Consider the following 21,446-nt stretch of genomic DNA (forward strand, 5'->3'; position numbering starts at 1 on the left):
GCGTCCTCCACCAGGACCTTTCCAGGAACCTTCGGTCGGCGGTCACCGGCTCGAGTTGCGCCCAGATCAGTCTCAAGCTCCCAGTCCTACAGATCTGACCAACAACCTCCTCCCCAGTAAATCTCCCCTCCAAAATAGAAGTCAGGGTACATTCCACCCGGGGAGGGAAGACTGTGGTAACAGAGATGCCTTCCTCTCCCTAATTTTCGCCACCAAATGAGTAGCCAGGGCTCTCGCGCACGTTCTAACTCCAGGTCCGCTCCCGGGGCCTGACTTTCGGGTCTCCCTCCAGTAATCCCCACAGCTGGTCCAGGACTCGGCTCTCCCTCCGCTCAAACGGCCTCCGAGATCCCGCCGCACACTCCTTCCCTACAGAACGGCCGCCAGCCAGGCTGCCCCGCCGCCCTCCAAGTTTCTCCGAACTCGCCGTCCCAGCCGCGTTACCTGCAACCTGCTCGGGGCTGGCGCCGTAGTCGGCGTCGCGGCGCTTTTCGCAAGTGCCCTCGCCCAGGACCAGCGCCTGCAGGGGCAGCTCGGAGCCCGGGTGGGGGTAGCAGCGCAGCCCCTGGGCGCAGCGCGGGGTGTAGACGCCGCACGCCTCGCCCTCCAGCCGGGCGCACACGGAGCAGCAGCCGCAGCCCGGCTCCCGGACCAGCTCGGCGCAAGGCGCGCGGGCGTCGCCGGCCGCCCCGGACTCGGTGGCGGGCGGCGCGGCGGGCGGGGGGCCGCAGGCGGCCAGGCGCTCGGGCGTGCAGGGCGGGCAGCGGAACAGAACCTCGGCGCGCGCCCCGCGGCCGCCGCCGCCCGCGCCCAGCAGCAGCAGCAGCAGCAGCGGCGGCGGCGGCAGGAGCAGCGGCAGCGCGGAGCCGCCCGGTCTCGGCAGCATGTTGGCGGCGGGGAGCGCGACGGCGGCGAGCGAGCGGGCAGGTGGCACGGCCCTGCGAGCGCGGGAGCCGCCTCCTCGCTTCTTTCTCCTCGCCGGCCGCGGCTGCTGGGTCCTAAAGGGCCCTGCTTCTCCCCGCCCCCTGCCTTCTCCCCTCCCCCTTTTGGAGACCACCCCCTTCCCCCGACACTCCCGCGCGCCGGCCTGTGAGTGCGCGCACGCCCACTCGCCCACCCCCGCTGGGTTCGCTGCGCGGTGGGTAGGCTACTGCCGCTGGCCTCTGTCCCGCCCCACCCACCTACCCGGGGCTCCCTGACTCCCGGAGAATAAGAATAACTTGGGGGCTTAGGTAGGACGGGCTCAGGAGTGGAGGAGAAGGGGTGCTTTTGTCTCCCAGTTTCAGTTCCTTTCGGAAGGACTTGGTTTGCGCGCTTCCCACGTGGCCGGCACCGGGCTAAGCGCTGGGGGAATGCAAAGGACAGAAAGCATCGTCGTGACCTTCAAGTAGATTTCAGTCCGCTCCCACCAGCTCCCTCCATCCTGGGGTTTTCACCCACCGCTGACTTGTTGCTGGGGGCAATGACTTTGCCGTCAGTGAGTCCGGAGGAGGTTCACATACCCTGTTCCAGCCTAGTCCCAAAGAGCCCCTCTTAGTGACCGCTGCAGTCTCCCAACCCTCAGAGCATCTGGGAACGTGTTAGTACCAGAAACGCAATTTCTGGATACTAAGAAACGTGCTCGCCTCCTCTCCGCCTGCTCTGTCCCCTCCCCCCAAAAGCCATCCCTTAGAGATCTGGGTCCCCCTCCACAGATGCTGCAGAAGGGGTCCCAGAACACCCCGCTTCAGGGGTCTCGGAGAGATCAGATCACCGTCCAGGTGTGAGAGAATGCCCTGGAATAAGGTGGATTATAGCTCTCAGATGGACAAAGATGGCATCCCTTCGTGGTTCTGTTTGATTTACTGAGTCATCTATCCAAGCTGACCCCAACCCCCAGCATTGCAGGCTGGACCCTGCCTTAATTATCACCCATCTCCATGAGCTGTGACCCTAACAAAGGCCCTTGTCAGGGAGATTCTCTTGCCGGAGGATGGGCGGTTAAGCTGCCTGTAGCCCAGATTTGATTCTTGATACCTCCATGCCACCCTTCGCCGACTAGGGCCTTCCAGGGCAGCTCTTTCTAACTCTGGCGCTCAGAGCCATTGGATTCAACTCAACAGTGGCCACCTGGCCCTGGAGGTGAGCTGGATATCCCAGGAAGGCAAGTTCCTGACCATGGGGAACCAGCAGTGTTCCCGGGGGGAGTTTGGTAAGGTGAACAGATAACTGGTTGGCAGAAGCTGTGAGGAGGAGGAATATTTAGATGTAGAGGTGATGGGGGTTTCATGATGAATCAGAATTGAAATTGAACCTTGGAATTCTACCACGGACATGCAGGACTAACAAAGACACCCCAAGCAGATGGAGCAGCAAAGCAAGGACACAGAAATGGGAAAGTGAGGTTGGGGAAGGGAAGTCCGCTGTGGCCAGCGGAATGCTTGGGGAGGTGGGGCTGGCAGGAAACCCAGCTGGCTTGTAAGAAGGTCTGGCTTCACTTAGCGGGCAGGGGGTGCAGCATCCATGTTTGAGCAGAGGCGTGACATAGAGCTGACCCTCCGGAAATCACTCCAGCTGTGTCTGCTGCAGATCTGACAGAGGTAAGAAGAGACAGGCCTGGGAGGCTGCTGGTCACTCCTCGCTGCACTCTGGTGGCTGGTGCCCGCCTGGCGACATTGGCTCTGTAGGACCCTCCCAATGCAGTCTGAGCACCTTCAGAGTAGGGACGGCGTCTAGCGCAACACTGTCCAGTGGAAATCTAACGCAAACCACAAACTTGCACATGTGTGCAATTTTCGGTTTTCTAGTAGCCACATTAAAATATAGCAAAAAGAAATAGGTGGAACCCCCTTTAATAATGAACTTTATTTAATCGAATATATTCCAATTATCATTTCAGTGTGTAGTCAATATTAAAAATTATTAATGAGAGATTTAAAATTCCTTTTTTCGTACTAAATCCTCAAGCTTTCATGTGCATTTTTATGCTTGCAGCACGTTTCAATCTGAGCTAGCCAAAATTCAAAGGCTCAGTAGCCGCATGTGGCTGGAAGCCTCCATATTGGACAGGGCACAGGTCTAAAATATAGTGCGTCACACCCAGCAGGCCCTCAGTAAATGTGTCGAATGAATGAATGAGTGAATGAATGAAAAGTACTGTCTCTAAAAATACTCTTGGCAGAGTCCCTATTCTCTGTCTCCCTTGCAATGCCCAGCAGCTGGAGTTGAAAGGCAGTGATGAGTCTGTTGAGAAGATAGGAGAGGCATTCATTCATTCATTCAGCTACTTACTTATCTTTTTAGATTCATCCTCCTTCCAACTCCTTTTAAGGTTCTTGATCTCTTAGCCGAGAACCTGGAGCTGAGCAGGCGAAGTAGGCTAAACTTGAATGCAAAGGACTCAATGAGGTTTCTCTTTCTAATGAGTCTGAAGACCCCCCCCCCCCCCCCAATCTTTTCTCCTAGTTCTCTGGTTAATAGTCAGTTTTACCTCCCTACTCCCCACATACACACACCTACCCACCCACCCACAGCAAACCCAGGTTTTTAAGTCCTTCCCCACGAGGCTCAGAGTTCTACTCTAGAAAGGCTGGCTGCTGCTGCTGAGGCTTCCATCACAGAACATCCTCCATCGGCTGAAGCCTAGAGAAGTGGAGCGGCTTGACCACAGCCCAGGCCGGTTGCCGGCTGGCCTGGGGCTCCGCCGTTTGGCTCATTCCTGCGGGCCGGGGCCCAGAACGTGCAGGCACACGGAGACTCCTCCACTTGTTGAGTGAAACCTGGTGCTCTGCCCCGGGGCCCGGGCTTTGTCCCGTGTTCTCGCAGCATTCCTTACTTTAAATTTCTCAAGAGTCCTCCCTTAAGGATACGTCCTTATGCCTGAAAGCCTGTCTGTGCCGGGCGATGAGAACTCACTGAGAGATGGGGACAGGCTGAAACTGGTTTCCTCCCCTCCCCCTAATCCCTGCCTCTTTTCACTTGAAAGGTGTTGCACAAACTCCACCCTCGCAAGGTGGACGTAACTAAGTACCACCTGTACTATTATTTACATAATATTTTTTTAATGTGTCAATTCACTTTTTTCTTTTTTACTTAAAGCTATTTTTAAAAGAAACTTTGTATCAATACCATAAATGGAAAACCAGTATTGATGGCCATATATAGATAGCAACCATAAAAATAAACACAATGGAGAGAAAACAGCGTTACTCAATTTGAGCTGGATACTGTTGCTTATGGAAGCCTCTGAGCCTGGGACACTCTCCCCTGGTTAACAAAAGATGAGCCGGTCCAAGGAGAAGTATTAAAGGCAAGCCAGACCCAAGCTGAGATTTTTCTCCATTAAGTTATCAGAAGGAGAGGAATGTTTTTTACAACATTTTACTGAAATGTAATATACATACAAGAAAGTACACGTCATAAATGATAAAATTATGATATATTTTATCATTACCATTTATGATATCATAAGTGATAAAACACATATCACATATGATAAACGTTCACAAATCGACTACCCGATATAACCAGTCCCTGGGTGAAGAAGAAGAACACTAAGGTCAGAAGCCCCCTTCAGGCTCCCTGCCAGTCATCACCACCTCTGCCCCCCCAAGGGTAGCCATGATCCTGACATCTACTACCAGGGATGACTTTTGCCTGTTTTTGCATTTCCCCTAAATGAAAACATACAACATGCAGCCTTTTTGTCTCTGGCTTCTTTTGCTCAACATTCTGTCTGTGAAATTCTTCCGTATTCTTGCATATAGTTTACTGGTTCTTTCTCCTTGTTGGGTCATGTTCCGTAGTTTGACTGCACCACAAGTTATCTGTCCATCCTGCTGTTGATGGGCATCTGGAGAGTTTCCAGTTTTGTTTTGTTTTTTTTAAAGATTTTACTTTTTTCCTTTTTCTCCCCAAAGACCCCCGGTACATAGTTGTATATTCTTAGTTGTGGGTCCTTCTAGTTGTGGCATGTGGGATGCCAACTCAGCATGGCTTGATAAGCAGTGCCATGTCCATGCCCAGGATCCGAACCGGCAAAACCCTGGGCTACCGCAACAGAGCGCGCAAACTTAACCACTCGGCCACAGGGCCGGTCCCAAGAGTTTCCAGTTTTTGACTTCTGTGAACGCAGCTGCTGAGAACCTCCTAGAACACATTGTTTGTGGATCATGAGCACACATCTCTGTTGGGTCTATACCGAGACCTGGGATTTCTGGGCCAGGGGCTGTACATGTGGTCAGCTTTAATAGAGACAGCCAGAAAGTCTTGCCATGTAAATGTACGGGTCTGCAATCCTATCAGCAGTATCTGAGAGTGCCACTAGCTCTCCATCCTTGCCAATACTTGGCATTTTCCATCTTTTCTGGTGGACATATAGTTGTCTCTCACTGTGGTTTTATTTTGCAGTTCCCCGATGACTGGCAAATTTGAGCACTTTTTCAATGACAGGAGGAATTTTTAATGTCATATAATGTTATTTAATGTCTTGCCCATGTATCATGATTAAACATCTTGAGTAACACCTAAAATCATCTTGCATGCATGGGTTGCAGACTTTTTTATTACGGAGGCTTTTATTTTAGTTTTAGATGTTGCTTCAGGAGGAAGGAAAGAGGCAGAAAAAGATAAGATTATTGCTCGAGCAGAGGAAGTGTCCTCTACCCTCTATCCATACCCCTAGGAATTGCTACAGACCAGGGCCTCCCCCTCCTTTGTGAGTCTTGAAACAACAAACAGGCATGAGGAGCTCTGCCTTTTCTGAGCTGACTCCTCAGTTGGAAACTCCACAGTGAAAATCTGAGGAGCTCCACTGTGGAAAAGATGAAAAGTGAAAAATATGCTCTGGGGTAACTAAGGGCCAGGCTGCCTGCTTTGTGGGACTTCCTGAGTGGGTGCCAGGCCTACAACTTGACCTGATCCCCATCATCATCTTTGTCTTCAGAACATCTCAACCAAATGCCTCTTCCCACATGCTGGCTCAGGCTTTGGGGTGCCCTGCCCTCTAGGAGTTCCTGAATTCAGTTGGTCAAGTCTAAAGTCACCAAGTGGAGAGGACACAACAGAAAAGATTCTGAATGAGGATGTGACCACTGGAGGCTGGTGGAGGAGTTGAGAGAAAGGGCTTTGCCGCCGGGCCATCTGGATTCACGTGCAACCCCTCACTCACCGGCTGTGTCCTTTGGGGCAAGTGACTTCACCTCTCTGAGCCTCAGTTGCCTCATCTGTAATAGGGGATGATAACAGGACCTATTTCAGAGGGTTGCTGCAAAGAGTAAATGGAACAGTCACGCTGCAGTCCCCAGCACCCTGCCCGCGTGCAGCCCTCCAGGATAGGTAGCTGTGCTGTGATTATGACCTTACTGCCCTCAGGAGGGGCCGACAGCCTTTGGCATTTGCAGGAGGGGAGCACAAGGCCGAGAGTTCCTCAGTGTGAAGTCAGGAAAGCAGCACCTCCCTTCCCCTAAGAAAGCTGGGAAGAGGTTTGCAGGGGGTGGAATTCACAGCTTGGTAGGAAGCAGTGGGCGTGGTTCCAGGCTGTACTGCAGCAGGAAGGGATAACTAGATGCCCAGAGCCTCCAAGAAGCACACTCAAGAGTGGCAAGAAAGAACTAGAAGGAGACCTCAGAACACAGTGGCCCTCAGAGGCCTGGAACAAGGCATGGAACTGGCCATGGGATCTGGAACCTTCTCCCTACCATAAGCAGGGCGTCTGGCTGATCTGCATGGCCATAGCAACAGGCAGTGAAGTGCAGTGACAAGAGGAAGAGGGGATAAAGCTAAGAGCAGTCAGTCTTGCAAACACTTTCATGGATGTTATTTCATTTGAGTCTCATAAGTGTCAAATGAGGCCCAGAGAGGTTATGTGACCTGTCCATGGCGATCCAGGTAGTATATAATAGAGCCAGATTCAAACCCTTACCTTTCCCCTACTCCAAGGGAGCCAAGAAACCAGGACTCTACCTCAAGACCTGGTGCTAACTTCAAGGTGTGTGGCCAGAGTCATCCCCTATGCCCCTTACAGCCCACACTGCCTCAGCCCTTGTTCTGGTTACGTCTCACTGTGTGACACACCATCCCAAAGCATAACTCTTAAAACAACCATGTGGATCATCTCTCATAGTTCTGTGGCTTGACGGGGCTCTGCTGGGTAGTTTTTGTACAGGCTCTTTTGTGTGGTTATGGTGGACGGTGTCCAGGACCTAGGTCATCTGAAGGCCTGGCCATCCAAGAGTGTTGCTCACTCACCTGGCCAGCAGTGGAGGCCAGCTGGCTGGCAGCTGAGCTGGGTGGTCAACAATGGCGCCTACCTATGGCTTCTCCACATGGCTTGGGCTTCTCAGAGCCTGATGGCTGGGTTTCAAGAGGGAGTGTCCCAAGAATGAGTGGCCTGAGGGCCCAGGTGGAAGTCGCAAGGCTCCTTGGCGTCCAGAAGTTCCACAGCATCACTTCCCCCTCATCCCCCTGGTCCACCAGTCACCAGGCCAGCCCACCTTCAAGGAAGTGGACAAACAGCCTGTGGGACAGGAGATAGAGTTCAGGCCACCTCTGGAAAGCATCATGGGCACAGCCTCCCCCATTCTCACTGACAGGACATCTATATGGAAGCCAGGCCTCACTCTGTTACCCTCTGCTCCTCAAAGTGCAGGTCATTCCCTGGGGAGCAAGGGGCCCTACTGCTCTTCAGAGGCAGGCTGCTAGGGAGAAAATGAATCAACACTTTTCCTGCCCTGGGTCTCCCACTCCCTCTGGGCTCTGGGGCTCTCAGTTTGAGGAGGAACTCTGCAGAGCTCCAAGCCTGAGCAGAGGTGCAGCCGGTTAAACAAATCACCATTGTTTCCCTCCCTTGGGAAAAGCATCCCTCAGCCTGAATTCTCTGGATCAGGGGTCGGCAAAAATTTCAGTCAAAGACCCCTCGGGTAAATATTTTAAGCACTGCAGGCTTCATATGGTCTCTGTCACAACCATTCAACTATGTTATTACAGCCCCAGAGCAGCCAAGGACGATATTTAAACAAACGAGCATGGCTAGGTTCCAATAACATTTTATTTACCGGAACAGATGGAGGCCAGAATAGGCCCGAGGTCTGCAGCATGCTGACCCCTGCACTGGGGCCTCCTTAATTACAGAGAGCAGGCTTTCAAAGACTGTCAGGCCTCCGAGATAATACAGACCCTGGAGGATTACTTCCCAACCTTCGTCCAACTGCCCGCCCATTGTAGCATCCCTACATGTGTCCTCAAGGCAGCAATAGGATGCCTGTTGGAAAGGCCAGCTCCATAAATGTCAGGTTCTTTACCAAGGTTCCAGTGCCCACAGCTTCCCTCTGGGTCGCCACTCCAGGGGCTCCCACTCCCTCCCAGAATCCCACGGTGAGATGTCCCGGTCCCCAGCCTCACCCCAGCTTCTCAATCCAGCATTTGGCCAGGCCCCGCAGACCCTCCTGGTCATCTAGGACGAGACTCAGAGCTGGACAGGGTGCCCCCGAGACTTCTTGGAGAAGGAAGGCAGATCAAGTGGTACAAGGAGGCCGAGCGGGTGCCAGGATCAGGAGGGACAGAACTGGCTTCCCTGAGAAGGCTTCAAGAGGGATGCAGCATCTGTGAAAATCTGAGCCGGGCCACTGCGTCCATGAGATGGGCCTGTCCCCTCCTCCCGGCGGCAGCTTTTCTTTCGAGGAACAAGACTACATCTGTTTGGCGACACTCTATCTGGAACCGTTAAATAAACCTTTCAGGCCCCAGCAAACAACGGCCCATCTTACACTCTGACGGGGGAGCTCCTGAAACGCAGCAGACTTCTTAATCCTAGATCTGTCTGCAGGCACCCCCTCCCCTCCCAGGAAATCCTGCTGCCCCCACTCCCTGGCCCTCATCCCGGACAGAGATGGCTCACACTTGCCACCTTGGGCCCCTCTGAACTCTAACAGATTCTTGGTTTTGAATCTTCACATTTACTTTTTAGTATCATTGTGCTTGGTGTCTCTCTCTCCCCCTCTCTTTCCAGGGGGTCTCCCTCCCTCCCTCTCTCCCTCTCTCTCTCTCTCTCTCTCTCTCTCTCTCTCTCTCTCTCTCTCTCTCTCTCTCGCTTGCTCAATGGATCTCAGCCACACAATACTGTCTGAGCAACTTGTTCAGCCCCCCACAATTATCTCATCTCCCCATCACCCCCACCCTTACCACCTTGAGGCCACTGAGAAGCAGACAAAGCTAAACAAATAAAGGATGGGAAGGGACCCAGCCAGCTCTTCCAAGGCCCTGGCAATGGGAAATCGCAAGCTCCCAGGCTCAGCTTGCCTTCTCTTCCCCACAGCACCAGCCTCCCTCCCCCACAATCACACACACACAAAAGCCAGACCCCTCCTCCAGCTGAAACCCAAGTCCACCACAAAGGCATGTTGCAATGCAGGCTACAGAATCTGTGTGTCCAGCTGAGCACACAGACCTCACCCCTCCCCATCCTCTCACTCCCTACCCTTCCCTCAAGGTCGCACACACTTCATTGCCCCAACTCCCCTTTCCAGGAAATCTGTGGCCTCAGCAGAGAGTCACGGAAAGCAAGAAGTGGCTGTAGGCACATTTGGTCTTTTCCAAAACTGCTGCTGGGCAGGGGTGAAAACTGGGTTTGAATGGTCCCCTTCTGCCTCCCCTCCTCCTTCCCGCCTGGGAGAGAGCTGTATAGACCACAGGCTATGGTTCTGCAGGCAGGCCCTGCTTCTCCTTGGCTCTGTAATTAAACTGCAGCCTCTCTCCTCCAATCAGAAGCCAGCTGGTGAGGCTGCAACTGCTCAGCCGAGATTGAGGGTGGAGGGAGGGAGATTTGAGGCTCAGAGGAAATGATGAAATCATCCCGCTTGGAAATGAAGCCATTGGGGGGATGGAGGTAGCAAAGAGCCTTTCTTTGGAGGAAGAGTAGGGCCCTGGATTTAGAGATTCCTTCCAGGCTGGTGGAGGAGCAGGGATGTTCTCTGTGGGAGAAAGCTTCTCTTCTAACATGACTCTGGTTCCTGGTAGAGCCCCTTCCTGAAGCTGAGGCAGACCTGCCCTGTCTCTGTCCGTTGCTCCTAACACTGCCAAGCAGGAAGGGAGCTCCACCGAGATCTCTGTCCTGAGATCTGAGTTCAGGTTGCCTTGAGCTTCTTTTTGCATCCTCCAGCCACTCCTCCAACTCCCCGTGATGCTAAAGCTCAGGGAGGACAGGGGCTGGTCTTCTATGATTCCTGTGTGCTCTCCCCCCACTCCCCCCAAGACCCCTCCTGCCTGGCTTCACCCATAGTAGATGGAGATTGCCCCATTCTCCCTACACACTTACACTTAGGCAGCCTGGGTGGTTCCTCTCTGCATCAATGGGAGAACTGCAGCCTGAAGAAAGGAAGCTCCTTCTCGCTCAAGGTCGTTGGACGAATCTGTGGTTTCTCTCCCTGAGCGCTGGTCACCGCTTGGCACTCCTGCCTCTTCATCCTGGCTGTGGGCAGGCAGCAAAACCCCACTAACCCAGTGCCATTGTGTGCAGAGCCGACACCAAGCAGTATATCCCAAACATCAGTCGTTTGGGAACCTGCTTCTGATTTTCACCATCTCTTTGACCCACCTCGATTATTATTTCCTTAATATTTACCTTCAGATCAACTCACTTATTTTATCTAAGTAAAATACTGCAAGCAATAATATGTCTGAAAACACAGCTTTAATATACTACCTTTCCTTTACACATGAAAACAAAATACGTAATTTGTCAAATAAAAGATGTTCTGTGGAATACCACCTAAAATCAGCTTGGGTACCACATGTTGGTACAAAATGTAGAAGGTCGTTTAATCTCTTGGCCAGGTTAAGTATTTTGAGCAGGGGTCTGAGGTTCAGTCCCTTCATCTATAAAATGGGAATGAAAATACTTGTTTTGCCTTCAAGAGATAATAAATACCCCACGAAGGGCAATGGGCAATATAAAGAGCCTTCAAGTCAGAAGGAAATTTTGAATAGAAGATATGGCCAGGAGAATGGCACAAAATTTAATAACCATGGGAATTTTTTAAAGTATAGATTGCTAAAGGAGAAAGGAGTAGAAACTGCTGTACATTCTCAAAAGAACAGGAGCCCTGCACCAGACACTGCAAAGGAGGTAAAACAGAAATAGAGAAATGTACAGGCTATTAAAAGAAACAATACACACCCACATGAAAAACACAAATAAAAGAGCCTATAGGGAATTATAACCCTGATTATAATTCTATTGAGCTATGAACACAAAGCAAAAGGAAGACGAACCTCTGGATGGATCGTGGGGAGCTCTGCTGCCTAAACAGTGGGCTGGGAAGGCTTCCTGGAGGTGGTGTTAGAAATCAGAGCTCTGGCTCCTTGGTTGTAAGGGAGGGTGTTTCTGGCACCCTCTTCCCCTCTCCCACATCTCAACTCCACACTCCGCTTGGGTTTCAGCCATGGATGGCAGGACCTGTTGGAAACTGCTTTTCTGGGGGCTGCTAGAGGTTGGCAGTACATCAGGGCCGGCAGAGGCAGCGGTGCTGTGTCTCTGGGGTGACTCCCAGCACTCAGCACCCTGCTGCTCTGAGTCCCCCGCACAGCCCCCCACCTACCCTCCTCACCCACAGCCTCCCGTGTGCATCTTCCTCCCAGTGGAAATCTTTCCAGCTGCCGCCTCCAGGGAAACTTGCCTTCCTCCCTTTCTATAAAGTGTTTCTCTCTCCTCCCTGCAACTTGTCACAATGCAACTATTTCTATCTGTTTCTTTGTTGTTCCTCTCTGTCACTGTAGCTTAGTGAGCTATTGGTTTCTTCCTCTCTGCATTCTCTGCTTCTTTGTCTCCATCACTGTTATCTTCATTAAAGGATATTGCTTTTCATCCCCACGCCCACCCACCCCTAGAAGCCTCTGACTACGGCCCAGGCCTTTCCTTCTATAGAGAAGGGTCCTGGCGACTCTGCTGTATTGTAATGATAGTCAAGAGACATAGGACACTAAGGGATCATTGTCTGAGGGTGGTCGGGCAAAAGGGAAGCTTTAGAGTCATAATGAATCCTCTACCCCATTCCACACGCCCCCCCCCCCCCCCCCAACACACACACACACACTCTATGCGGCTGCGGTGCAGGAGTGGGCATCTTGCCGAAACTTTCCAAATTGTGCCTCTTGCCCATGAGCCAGAGTGGAGAATCAATAATTATTTCCATCCACATCTTTACAAAATAGTAAACAAGCCAGAGGCTCATCCAAGTCAATGACCTCAGCTTCTGCTCTTTGTTCAGAATCCTGGTCTCTGGACCTTCCGTGTGGAAAGGGGCCTTGGAGCTTTAACACCAACCACTTCATAACTTGAAACTATCAGAAGGAGCACAGCACACTCAGTTATCTGGGGGTCCCAATGCCAGCTCTGCCAGGTAATCCACGGGGGACTTTTTGGCGAGTCACCACACTACTTGGAGCCTCAGTTTCCCCATCTGCAAAATGGGGCGAGACCACCTAGCTCCTGGGGGCGTCTGTGAGGATTGAGTGGACTGTCTCGTGAAGGCCCCTGGCAGGATGGCCAGTCCAAAGAGTGGGTTCCTTCCATGTTTGCCAAACCCGGGCTGGGTCTTACTGTGGGGCCGCTGCATCTTGGAGCAATCCCCTGATTTTGAACGCTCCGATCCGGAATATGGGGTGTCTGGTGTTCTTAAGGACCACCTGTTGGCACCCTGAACCACTTTTCTCATTCCCTGGCATAACCATCAACGACTCCAGAGGCATGCGCGGAGCTGAAGCAGGGCCCCCGGGAGACCTTCGCCTGCAGGTGTGGCGCGTGCCTCTGCCTGTCTGCCCGACTTGGGCCTGGCTGTCTGGAACAGGACCTTCTCTCCAGGGGAAAATATTATTGTTTTTTGGCCACTTGTTTGATCCTCCAGAGTCAATATTTGTGGAGATAAGGGCAGTGTCATGTAGCTAGTGGAGCTGTTTCTGACTCTGCCCTTGTCCCACTGGGTTCCGATCCCTTCCAGGCCACAGTGTGAGTTGAGAGGGTGTATTTCAACAGCAGTCATCCTGTCACTCACCCAAACTGCCTGGCAAGGACGCAGAGGGGGCTGGCATCAGTCCGCTCCTGCTCCTGAAGGTGTGTTCTCAGCCCACTCTGAAGGGAATGCTGGGGAGGACTCAGTGTGACCTCCAGGAAGCCCGCAGCCTCTCCCCCCCAGGCCTTTCCTGGGACACACATCCCAGGCCGAGCCAGGTCTTCTCCACTAGATCCTGAGGTCCTGGAGGGGTCTTTTCTTTAAAAATAAGATCTTCTGTTTCCACTTCACATAAAAATGCCCAGGGAGATTTTCCACCAGGTCTAGAGGGCTTATTTCAAACGATTTGACTTAAAATATAGGCTATGAGGGGTGTGCAAAATTCCCTTTGAAGTGGCCTGGAGGGGAGGGCCCCCAGGGCTGGGTGGGCAGTACTCACGGCCACGCTGAGAGGTCAGACATCCGTAGGAGAGACACCCTGCATGTAGGAAGCCATTGAAGAGGAGACAAACCTATTTTCACATAAAGCCCCAAAGCAAAAGTCTTGAGGCCATGCAGTCACAGTGGCGATGGAGCCGGAGTGGAGCCGCTTCTGTATGGGCAGCTCCACAGAACTACGAGGGAGTAGAGGCAGGAATTGGTTTATTTAACTGTGGTTAATGGTTTTCTGGAGAAACACCAGGAAGGCTGGCTGCAAATAAGAATAATAGGAACAACAAGGAGAGACGGGGAGGAGGAGAGCAGTGTCATGGCTGGGTGACCCGCTGTGTACCAGCCTCTTAGCAGGGTGACTCATAAAAATCATCTCATTTGATCATCTTATTTCTCACAAAAACCCTTCAAAGCAGTTCTTATCACCCCACTTTCCAGATAAGGAGAGTGAGGCTGTCGGAGGGTAAAGCGGTTTGCCCGAGGTCAGAGAGCTTGCACACAGCAGGCCCCACATGAGATTCTGCTGACCTTGATCCAGGCTCCACGAGATCCCTCTGTGATAAAGTCCTCGCTCTTGCACGGCAGCTGCGGCCCTGGCCCTGTGTCCTTGGCCCTGTGTCTCATTCTCCTCTGTCTCCCCTTCGTATCTTTGGCCTGAGCATGTGCTGGGCCCCAGGACAAGTTGGTCAAATAAGTCAAGATGGCGGAGCCCTCCCTTGGCAGGTGGGGGTCTGCGATGGACACAGCCCTGCCCTGAAGCCCTTAGGAAGTTGGAGGCACTCAGGAACTTGGGCCACCTGCGAGGGGCCAAGCACTGCTTTCATGGTTTGGGGCCTGCAAACAGAACGGACAACTCTGCCCGGCCTGACAGAGCTTCCACGGGGAGGCAGCACGGGGTCCGGGGCCTCCCCTCCCCACCTTCCTGTTAGGAAAGCTGCACCCTGCTCCCGTCTGCTCTCCATGCTGCAGCCAGAGAGGATTCTCTCCCAGCACAAGTGTGATCAACTCAGGTCCCGGCTCAAAGCCTGGCGAGGCTCCCCCTGCTCTTAGGACAAAGAGCTGAAGCCTCAGACCTGCTGGTCTCGGCCCCTCCTGCCTCTTCCACATCGGTCCCCCTCCCTGCAGCCAGCTCTCCAGTCCCGCCCCTCTGACCCGTCTGCTCCTCCACCAACTCTGCTCTCCCTCGTCTCAGCCTCCCTGAAGGAAGGCAGCCCTCCCTTCATCAGACCCCTCCTTACCGACCCCCGAGGCCCAGGGACTGTTCTGCTGCACTTCTCATAGTTACAGCTCCACATTTAGTTGTGCAAGTATCTAATGAATGTCTGTCTCCCCCACTGGACTGCACGTTCCTTGCACACAAGGACTGTCTGTCACACTCACCCCCGTGCGTCCAGACCTGGCCTGGGCCTGGTCCGACAGGATCTGTCATGGGAATGACTCTGTCACACCACCACTCCCTGTGCCCCATACTTCTAGTGATCCTCTCATCTGATCTGTGCAAACCGACCTTGCTTAAAAAGTGACAGGGCAGGGGATCGAGAGCTGTGGGCAGGGGTCCCATGGCACGTAAACCTCAAAGTGGGACCCTTGGTGTCATAGGATAGGTGCATATGACAGGGACAAAGACAGAATGTTGACCTCAGATAGCCCACGTCTATGGCCAGTGCACCTGTGATGAAACACAGAAGCCACTGCGATGTGAAATCCTGCAGAAGGAGTAGGGTGGAATGAGCCACGAGCCTTTCTCTAGAAGAACGCTGGGCAGCAACCCTCCAGCCTCCAGAAGTTGGAGCTGCTCACCAGAGGGCCCTGTCCGTGCCACTCACTCACCTCTCCTCTGGAAGCATGCAGGACTGGGCTGAGAAGTTACTTTCTGATCAGAGACGTCCTTTACCTACCTGTTCACTCATCTGATGTGCGGTGATGAAGCCCCTGCCGTGCTTGGGGGCTAGAAACAGGAACGGGACTCAGGCCGTTCCCATCCTCAAGGTCCTGCCACACAAACAATGCGGGCTGGCTTTGTGGGATGAGGGGGCAGGCACAGTGCTAAAGATCTCCAGGGCAGTGTGGCAGGCATCCTCAGCACGGGAAGGGCTTGCTGGTGGTGGTGAGACCCAGGAAATGAGTAGAGAGGCAGGTAAGAGGTGGTAGGGCTGGGAAAGGTAATCCAGGCCACTGGAACAGCACAGACAAAGGCACGGAGGTAGACGCAGCTTGGGGTGCTGGGGGAAACGCTGGTGGCTTGGTGTTGATGGGAAGTCAAGCATAAGACGAGGATGGGGGGTGGAGGTGCAGCAGTAGGGAGGGGCTGGGTCTTGGAGCCACTTTCAAGTCCCATGAAGAATCTCGAACCCTCTCACATCAAAACAGCGGCATTGAAGGTTTTAAGCAGAAGAGTAACACGGACAAAACTGCATTTTAGCTTGATCTCAATGTGGGCAGAAAGGTGTGAAGGGGACCAGGCAGGGTCGGAGCAGCCAGTTAGAAAGCTGTGGCTGTGTCCATGGAGAAAATACGAGAGCGAGGTCTTGAGTTGCAGGGCGGCATTGCAGTGGAGGCTTAGGACTCTGTACTTGGAAGACCTAGGGTACCACGAAAGCAGCAACCACAGCTTCCACTTTCTGAACTCCTTCTATATGCCAGACACTCTGGAGAGCCTTTTACACCTTATAGAGAATGTTAATATTTATCCAAGTAGGCAGGGGACCCAGGATGAGTAGAGGCTTTTACGTAGGGTCTAAATAATTTAGAAATGCTGTGCAGGTGCTAAGGCCAATGGAGCTGAGATTAGGGGAGAGAAAGAAGTAGGGGGTGGAGTATAGAGTAGGAATTAAAAAGCACTCGTCCCCATGATTAGTTAAGAGAAGATTTTCACTGAGGACTTTGTGAGAGTCCAAAGTTTGGACAAGGGTTTGCAAACTCAAATGTTGATGTGTACCAGAAAGCTAACAGAACTCAGTTAAACAGGCAAAAGGCCATACAATTAGGAGCAGTGGGGACTGTGGCAAAGGGAGAGTTCACGTGCCATCAAAAGAGGTCAGCGGCTGTTCAGCCCCAAATGAGTGTGGCCTCAGGAACGAGGGTTCAATGTGGCCAAACCGGCTAATTTTCAAAGTGAAACCAGTTCTCCAGACTTTAGCATGAATTCTCCCAGTTTGAAAATGTTGGTAACTAATTCAGGATTTAGAAAAGAAAAGGAAAACATCGCACAAAGCACACCCCATAGAGTTCGACAGGAGTTAGGGCTGGGATGCCAGCATTCTGTATGGACCCCTTCTTCCAGCAGTCGAGTTACACAAAGGAAAGGAAGAGTCAGGGTGGCGCATGGAAGAGCAGCCAGGACAAAAGGCCTTGCTCAGGGTCCCAGAGTCTCAACAGCTTGCTGACAAAAGAAAAAATCCCGTTTGGAGAAGGAGAGAACAGGCGTGGCAATGCCTCCTCTCCACCAAGTGACAGGATCTGCAAGGACATCCCTTCCTGGGGCGAGTGAGGTCTGCTGTGGTGTGAACAGCAGTTGTCAGACATCAAAAACATCTCAACCTCCCAGAAGCTCGAGCAGGAAGGCGCACACTCAGCATGTTAAAGGTTGCTTCGAGGAGCTGGACTGCCTCCTGGAATTAAGCCTGCGTCTCCTGTTCATCCCCCTGGGTCCATCCTCCGCTGCCCTTGCAGAGGCCCCATTGCAGTTCCTATTCTGTGACCCTGGTTCTGTCACCCTCTCCACCCTGGGCTTGGCCCCTTCTCTTCTGACCCCAGTAATGCCCTTGGCTTCTGCTTCTGGTCCATCTGGCCTCTAGGACGGTCCCCAGTTGTTGACTCGTTGCTGGAGCCCATGTTTCATTGGGTCCTCCTGTGATTTAAGATACGGGGTGAGGAGGGAACTGTTCCCACTCGTAGGGAGAGAACTTCAAGATCAGTAATCACTACAACAGCAGACAAAGAATGCGACTAGAGCTCTGTCCTCAGAGGGCCTAGAAAGAGGGTGGGTGAGCCTTGTTCCTGGTGGGTTATCAACTCAAATCAGGACCCATCTGAGAAAAAGGAACAGTTACCACACACACCTCTGGCTGTGTGCCAAGCACTCCTTGGAGGTCCTGTGATGACCTCCTGGAATTCTCCCAACCATCCCAGGAGGTAGGAGCCATCATTATCCTGACTTCACAGAGGAGAAACTGCGATGCACACAGAGAGGTTGAGCCTTAGCACATGTAGCTTCTTTTCCAGCCCAGACTCAGCTCCAGAGTTGTGCTCTAAAAGAATGCTTCCCAGATTACCTCTGGGGGAAGCCCAGTCAGCCCCCCAGTGTCATCAGACACTTTTGTAAAATACAATAATACAAAGAATGACCAGAACAATGATCATGCGTTAGGATGGCACTGCGGCAGCAAATTGCTCTAAAAGTTTCTGGAGCTTACTTTCAGCGTCAACAACTATCTCGTGGTGGTGCAAAGGCCCCGAGCGCGAATCCAACTCCCTGCACACTCATTCACGGGCTGAGGATGTGAAGGATTGATTTGGGTACTGAAAAATCCCGTGTCTGAATTCCTAAGGCTGAACTGTTAACCTCCGCTGCTCACCCCAGCCTGGAGGATCCCCAAAGCTCTCCTGGCATGCCTGGGTCGGGTGACTCAGGGAGAGGGCCCCTGTGTTGTCCAAGGGTGAGACTACTTAGCTCCCAAGGTCCCTTCCAGAACCAAAAACGCTAGGATTCTGTCTCCTTTTGCAACACCCCAGCTCCGCAGAAGTGTTTGCAGGGCCAGCTGTTTTTGCTCATGCATTCATTAATAAAAGTAGTGAATGCAACAAGAGCCACTCTTTTCTTTCCTTTGTCCTGTCCTGAAAGGGGGCAGGGACGGAGCAGGAGAGCCTGCAGACGCAGGGGACGTGCCAGACGTGCAACAGGAAGGGCTCGGCGAGAAGAGGACTGCGAGGAAGGAAGGCAGGTGGGCGGAGGGCGGGCGGCCGCGGGGGAGGGGCGGGGCCGTGCGACAAAGGCCGGCAGACACACGGAATCAATTACCCCGGCGATGGGGTGGGGGTGCACCTGAGAATTAAAAAGCACCTGGCAGTTTCTGGGACTGGGGAGGATTAAGAGCTGCTGAGGAAAATGAGGCTCGTGTGATAGAGCAGGGCCGGGTGCGCTGGGAGGACCCCTGGCAACTGGTCAGCTAACTCGGGGTCCTGATTTTGGTCCCCTCGTGAGTGGGGAGTGGCTATTTCTCACAGGCTATCAGTAGGGTGGGGGCGGGGTGGGGCGCCTCTGGGTCTTTTATTCAGAGACTAAAGAAGGAACTTGATTCCAGAGGAGATGCAAGCTTCCATGGGCGGAGGGAGCTTGAGCTGCCGAGGAGCCAGGATTCCCCAGTAAGAGTTACCACCTAAAATGCAGGAGGCTGGAGAAATTTGAATTTCAGATGAATAAATAATTTTGGTGTAAAAAAATTTAGTTTATAAAGCTACGGAATTGTACACTTGAAAATGGTAAATTCTATGTTGTGTGTATCTTACTATAATAAAAAATTATATTTTAAATAATAAGTTGAGCATAAAAGAGTATAATTAGAAAACAGCATAGGGGCTGGCCCGGTGGCACAGCGGTTAAGTTCGCACGTTCCGCTTCTTGGCGGCCCGGGGTTTGCTGGTTCGGATCACGGGTGCGGACATGGCACTGCTTGGCAGCCATGCTGTGGTAGGCGTCCCACGTATAAACTAGAGGAAGATGGGCACGGATGTTAGCTCAGAGCCAGGCTTCCTCAGCAAAAAGAGGAGGACTGGCAGTAGTTAGCTCAGGGCTAATCTTCCTCAAAACAAACAAACAAACAACAACAACAACAAAAAGCATGAAATTAAAAATAATTTGAGTAATCATTGAGTAATAATTTGAGTAAATAAATGAAAAATTTAAAAAATAAAAAATTAAGTAATAATAATTTTTAAATTGAGTGTAAAATTGTACCCGGTTTGTCTGAAATTCAAATTTAACCAACGCCCTGCGTTTTCTTTATTAACCTGGCTGCCCTACACCCCTAGACCGACGGAAGGGGGCTGCCCAGAAGGAGCTGGGCCACAGAGGGGACACAGCTGCTGCTGCTGCTCTGGGAGACACGGCAGGAAGTGGAGGAACAGAGGAGAGTGGTCTGGCTTCTCCCCTCCTCCTGCCCTCCAGTGACTCACCAGCTCCTCCCAACAGCCAAGGCTCCTAGAAGCCAGAGGGCCAGGAGCCTCAGAAATGCAGGGGCAGGGAAGGGATCCAGGAGCAGACATGCAGTTATTTTAAATGACCCAGGAAGGCCAGGCCCGCCAGGACCAATGACACAATCTTATTTTATCCAAGGGCTGAAACGAAGCCCCAAGCCTCCATCAGGTCATCCCTCTGAGGTCCTTGCTCTCAGTCCAGATCCAGGGGCGATCCGTGGATGGGGGGTTACCGCACGCCGCTAAGGCGGCAGACAAGAGCATGTTTGTGAACGTCTTCAAGCTGGGGATCAAGGAGGAGCACTTCAGTGGGTGGTTCCCGTCTGCAGCCGTCCCCCACTGTCTATTCACTCCTTTATCCAACGTCGGCTGAGGGACAGGCCTTGTGCACGGCAACTGAGGGCTTGGGAGGAAGTCAAATTGACACATTCCACACCCTCAAGGTGGTTAACAGTTCTAGTCATTTGGGGGGGGGATATAAAATGCAGTGAGAATTAACTAAAATTCAAGATGTAAATGACAAATGCAAGAAAACACTAGGGGAGACATGGCAAGGCAGCTCAGACGAATCCCAAGTGGATGATCTAGGAGAGACCTACGGGAGGTATATGGCGTGCCAGCCTGGTGCCAGGTGCTGGGGTCAGCAGAACGGACCTGGACGCATGCCCGCTTCTCCAGGAACTCATGATATTGCTCATAAGAATCCCCAGAAGGCGACCACAAATATCTGTCCACTAGTCTTGGCTTCTTGTAACCCCACAGGGAGGCCGTTGGAGGAAGAGAGCAGATTAAGTTGCCCAGAGCTCTTGGGTTCCCGCCCAAGCTCTGCCTCCAACTGCGTGGGTCCCGGGACCTCAGTTTGCCATCGTGGAATGAAGGTCTGGCCTCCGTGACCTCTGCCTCTGCTCTGTGATTCCTCCTGTCCTGTCATATTGGTTCTTCTCTGTTTCATGTCTGGTTACGTCTGCCAGCCCCCAAGAAGTGGCAGGGGCCGCATCCAGTCATTTGTGACCCTGGAGCACGGAGCCCATAGCTAAGAACGGATGACTCAAACATCTACTGTCCCCCAGTGTGGGAATAGCAGAAAACCGGGACAGGGCTCTGTGACAGGCTGCCAGGGTTGAATCCTGGCTCTGCCGACCACCAGCCCCAACACCGTGCTATAAGCTCGAGGTGCGTCCGATTCTTCATTTGTAAACTGCAGATAATAATGGTACCTCACAGGTTTGTAAGGCTGCGTAAGACGGCCAGTGAAGTGCTCAGAGCTGGCCTGTCAGCTATCCTTATCTGCTATCATTTATTAATCACCCTTCGCAGACTTAGAAACCAGTAATAAATTCCCTCTCAACTGCCCACCTTCAGGCCATCGCTTTTCCCTCTGTGGCCTATGAACCACCAACGGGTTGTGAAATCACTTTAATAGGTCTAAAACTACACATTTTAAATAAATATTTCTTCTAATTACACAACAGAAGACAAGTATGGAAGAAAATAATACAAAATATTATTGTGTCCTGTGTACTAAGGGTAAGCATTGTTCTGTGAGACTAAGGTTTCAGGTATATTCGCACCACGTTGTAATGTAAAATGTAATCCTTAAGGTGGGTCATGGCCAAAAACGTTTGAAACTACTGTTTTAGGTTAAATCACCATTCCTCATAATTCTACCCGTCATGCTTTTCAACACCCTCTGACCCCCAACAAACACCACTGGCTCTTGCTCACACACACTCACCGTCCTTTCCATAACTTTTCTCCTGGGAATTGCGAGACAGCCCTTTCTCTCCCTCCCTGATCCCTATCGGGTCCTCTTCTTGGGGGGGGGGCCCTCCTCCT

At 52.3% G+C, this 21,446-nt stretch overlaps 1 protein-coding gene and 1 long non-coding RNA gene across 2 annotated transcripts in view; both read right to left on the reverse strand.

Moving 5' to 3' along the window:
- IGFBP2 (insulin like growth factor binding protein 2) overlaps positions 1-993 on the reverse strand; it is a 25,431-nt gene extending 24,438 nt beyond the window's left edge. The window contains exon 1 of the mRNA XM_046644663.1: positions 445-993. Within this exon, the coding sequence (XP_046500619.1) occupies positions 445-886 (442 nt within the window). The 5' untranslated portion in view covers positions 887-993. The remainder of the gene's footprint in view (positions 1-444) is intronic.
- A 6,430-nt stretch (positions 994-7,423) lies between these two features.
- Positions 7,424-9,255, reverse strand: LOC124228512 (uncharacterized). The gene is made up of 3 exons (XR_006885733.1): positions 9,163-9,255; positions 8,380-8,691; positions 7,424-7,495 (listed from the first exon to the last, which is right to left on the reverse strand). It is a non-coding gene; the product is annotated as an uncharacterized LOC124228512 (long non-coding RNA).
- Positions 9,256-21,446: the final 12,191 nt, after the last annotated feature.

Source organism: Equus quagga, chromosome 17 (assembly GCF_021613505.1).
Source record: "Equus quagga isolate Etosha38 chromosome 17, UCLA_HA_Equagga_1.0, whole genome shotgun sequence".
Lineage (NCBI taxonomy): Eukaryota > Metazoa > Chordata > Mammalia > Perissodactyla > Equidae > Equus > Equus quagga.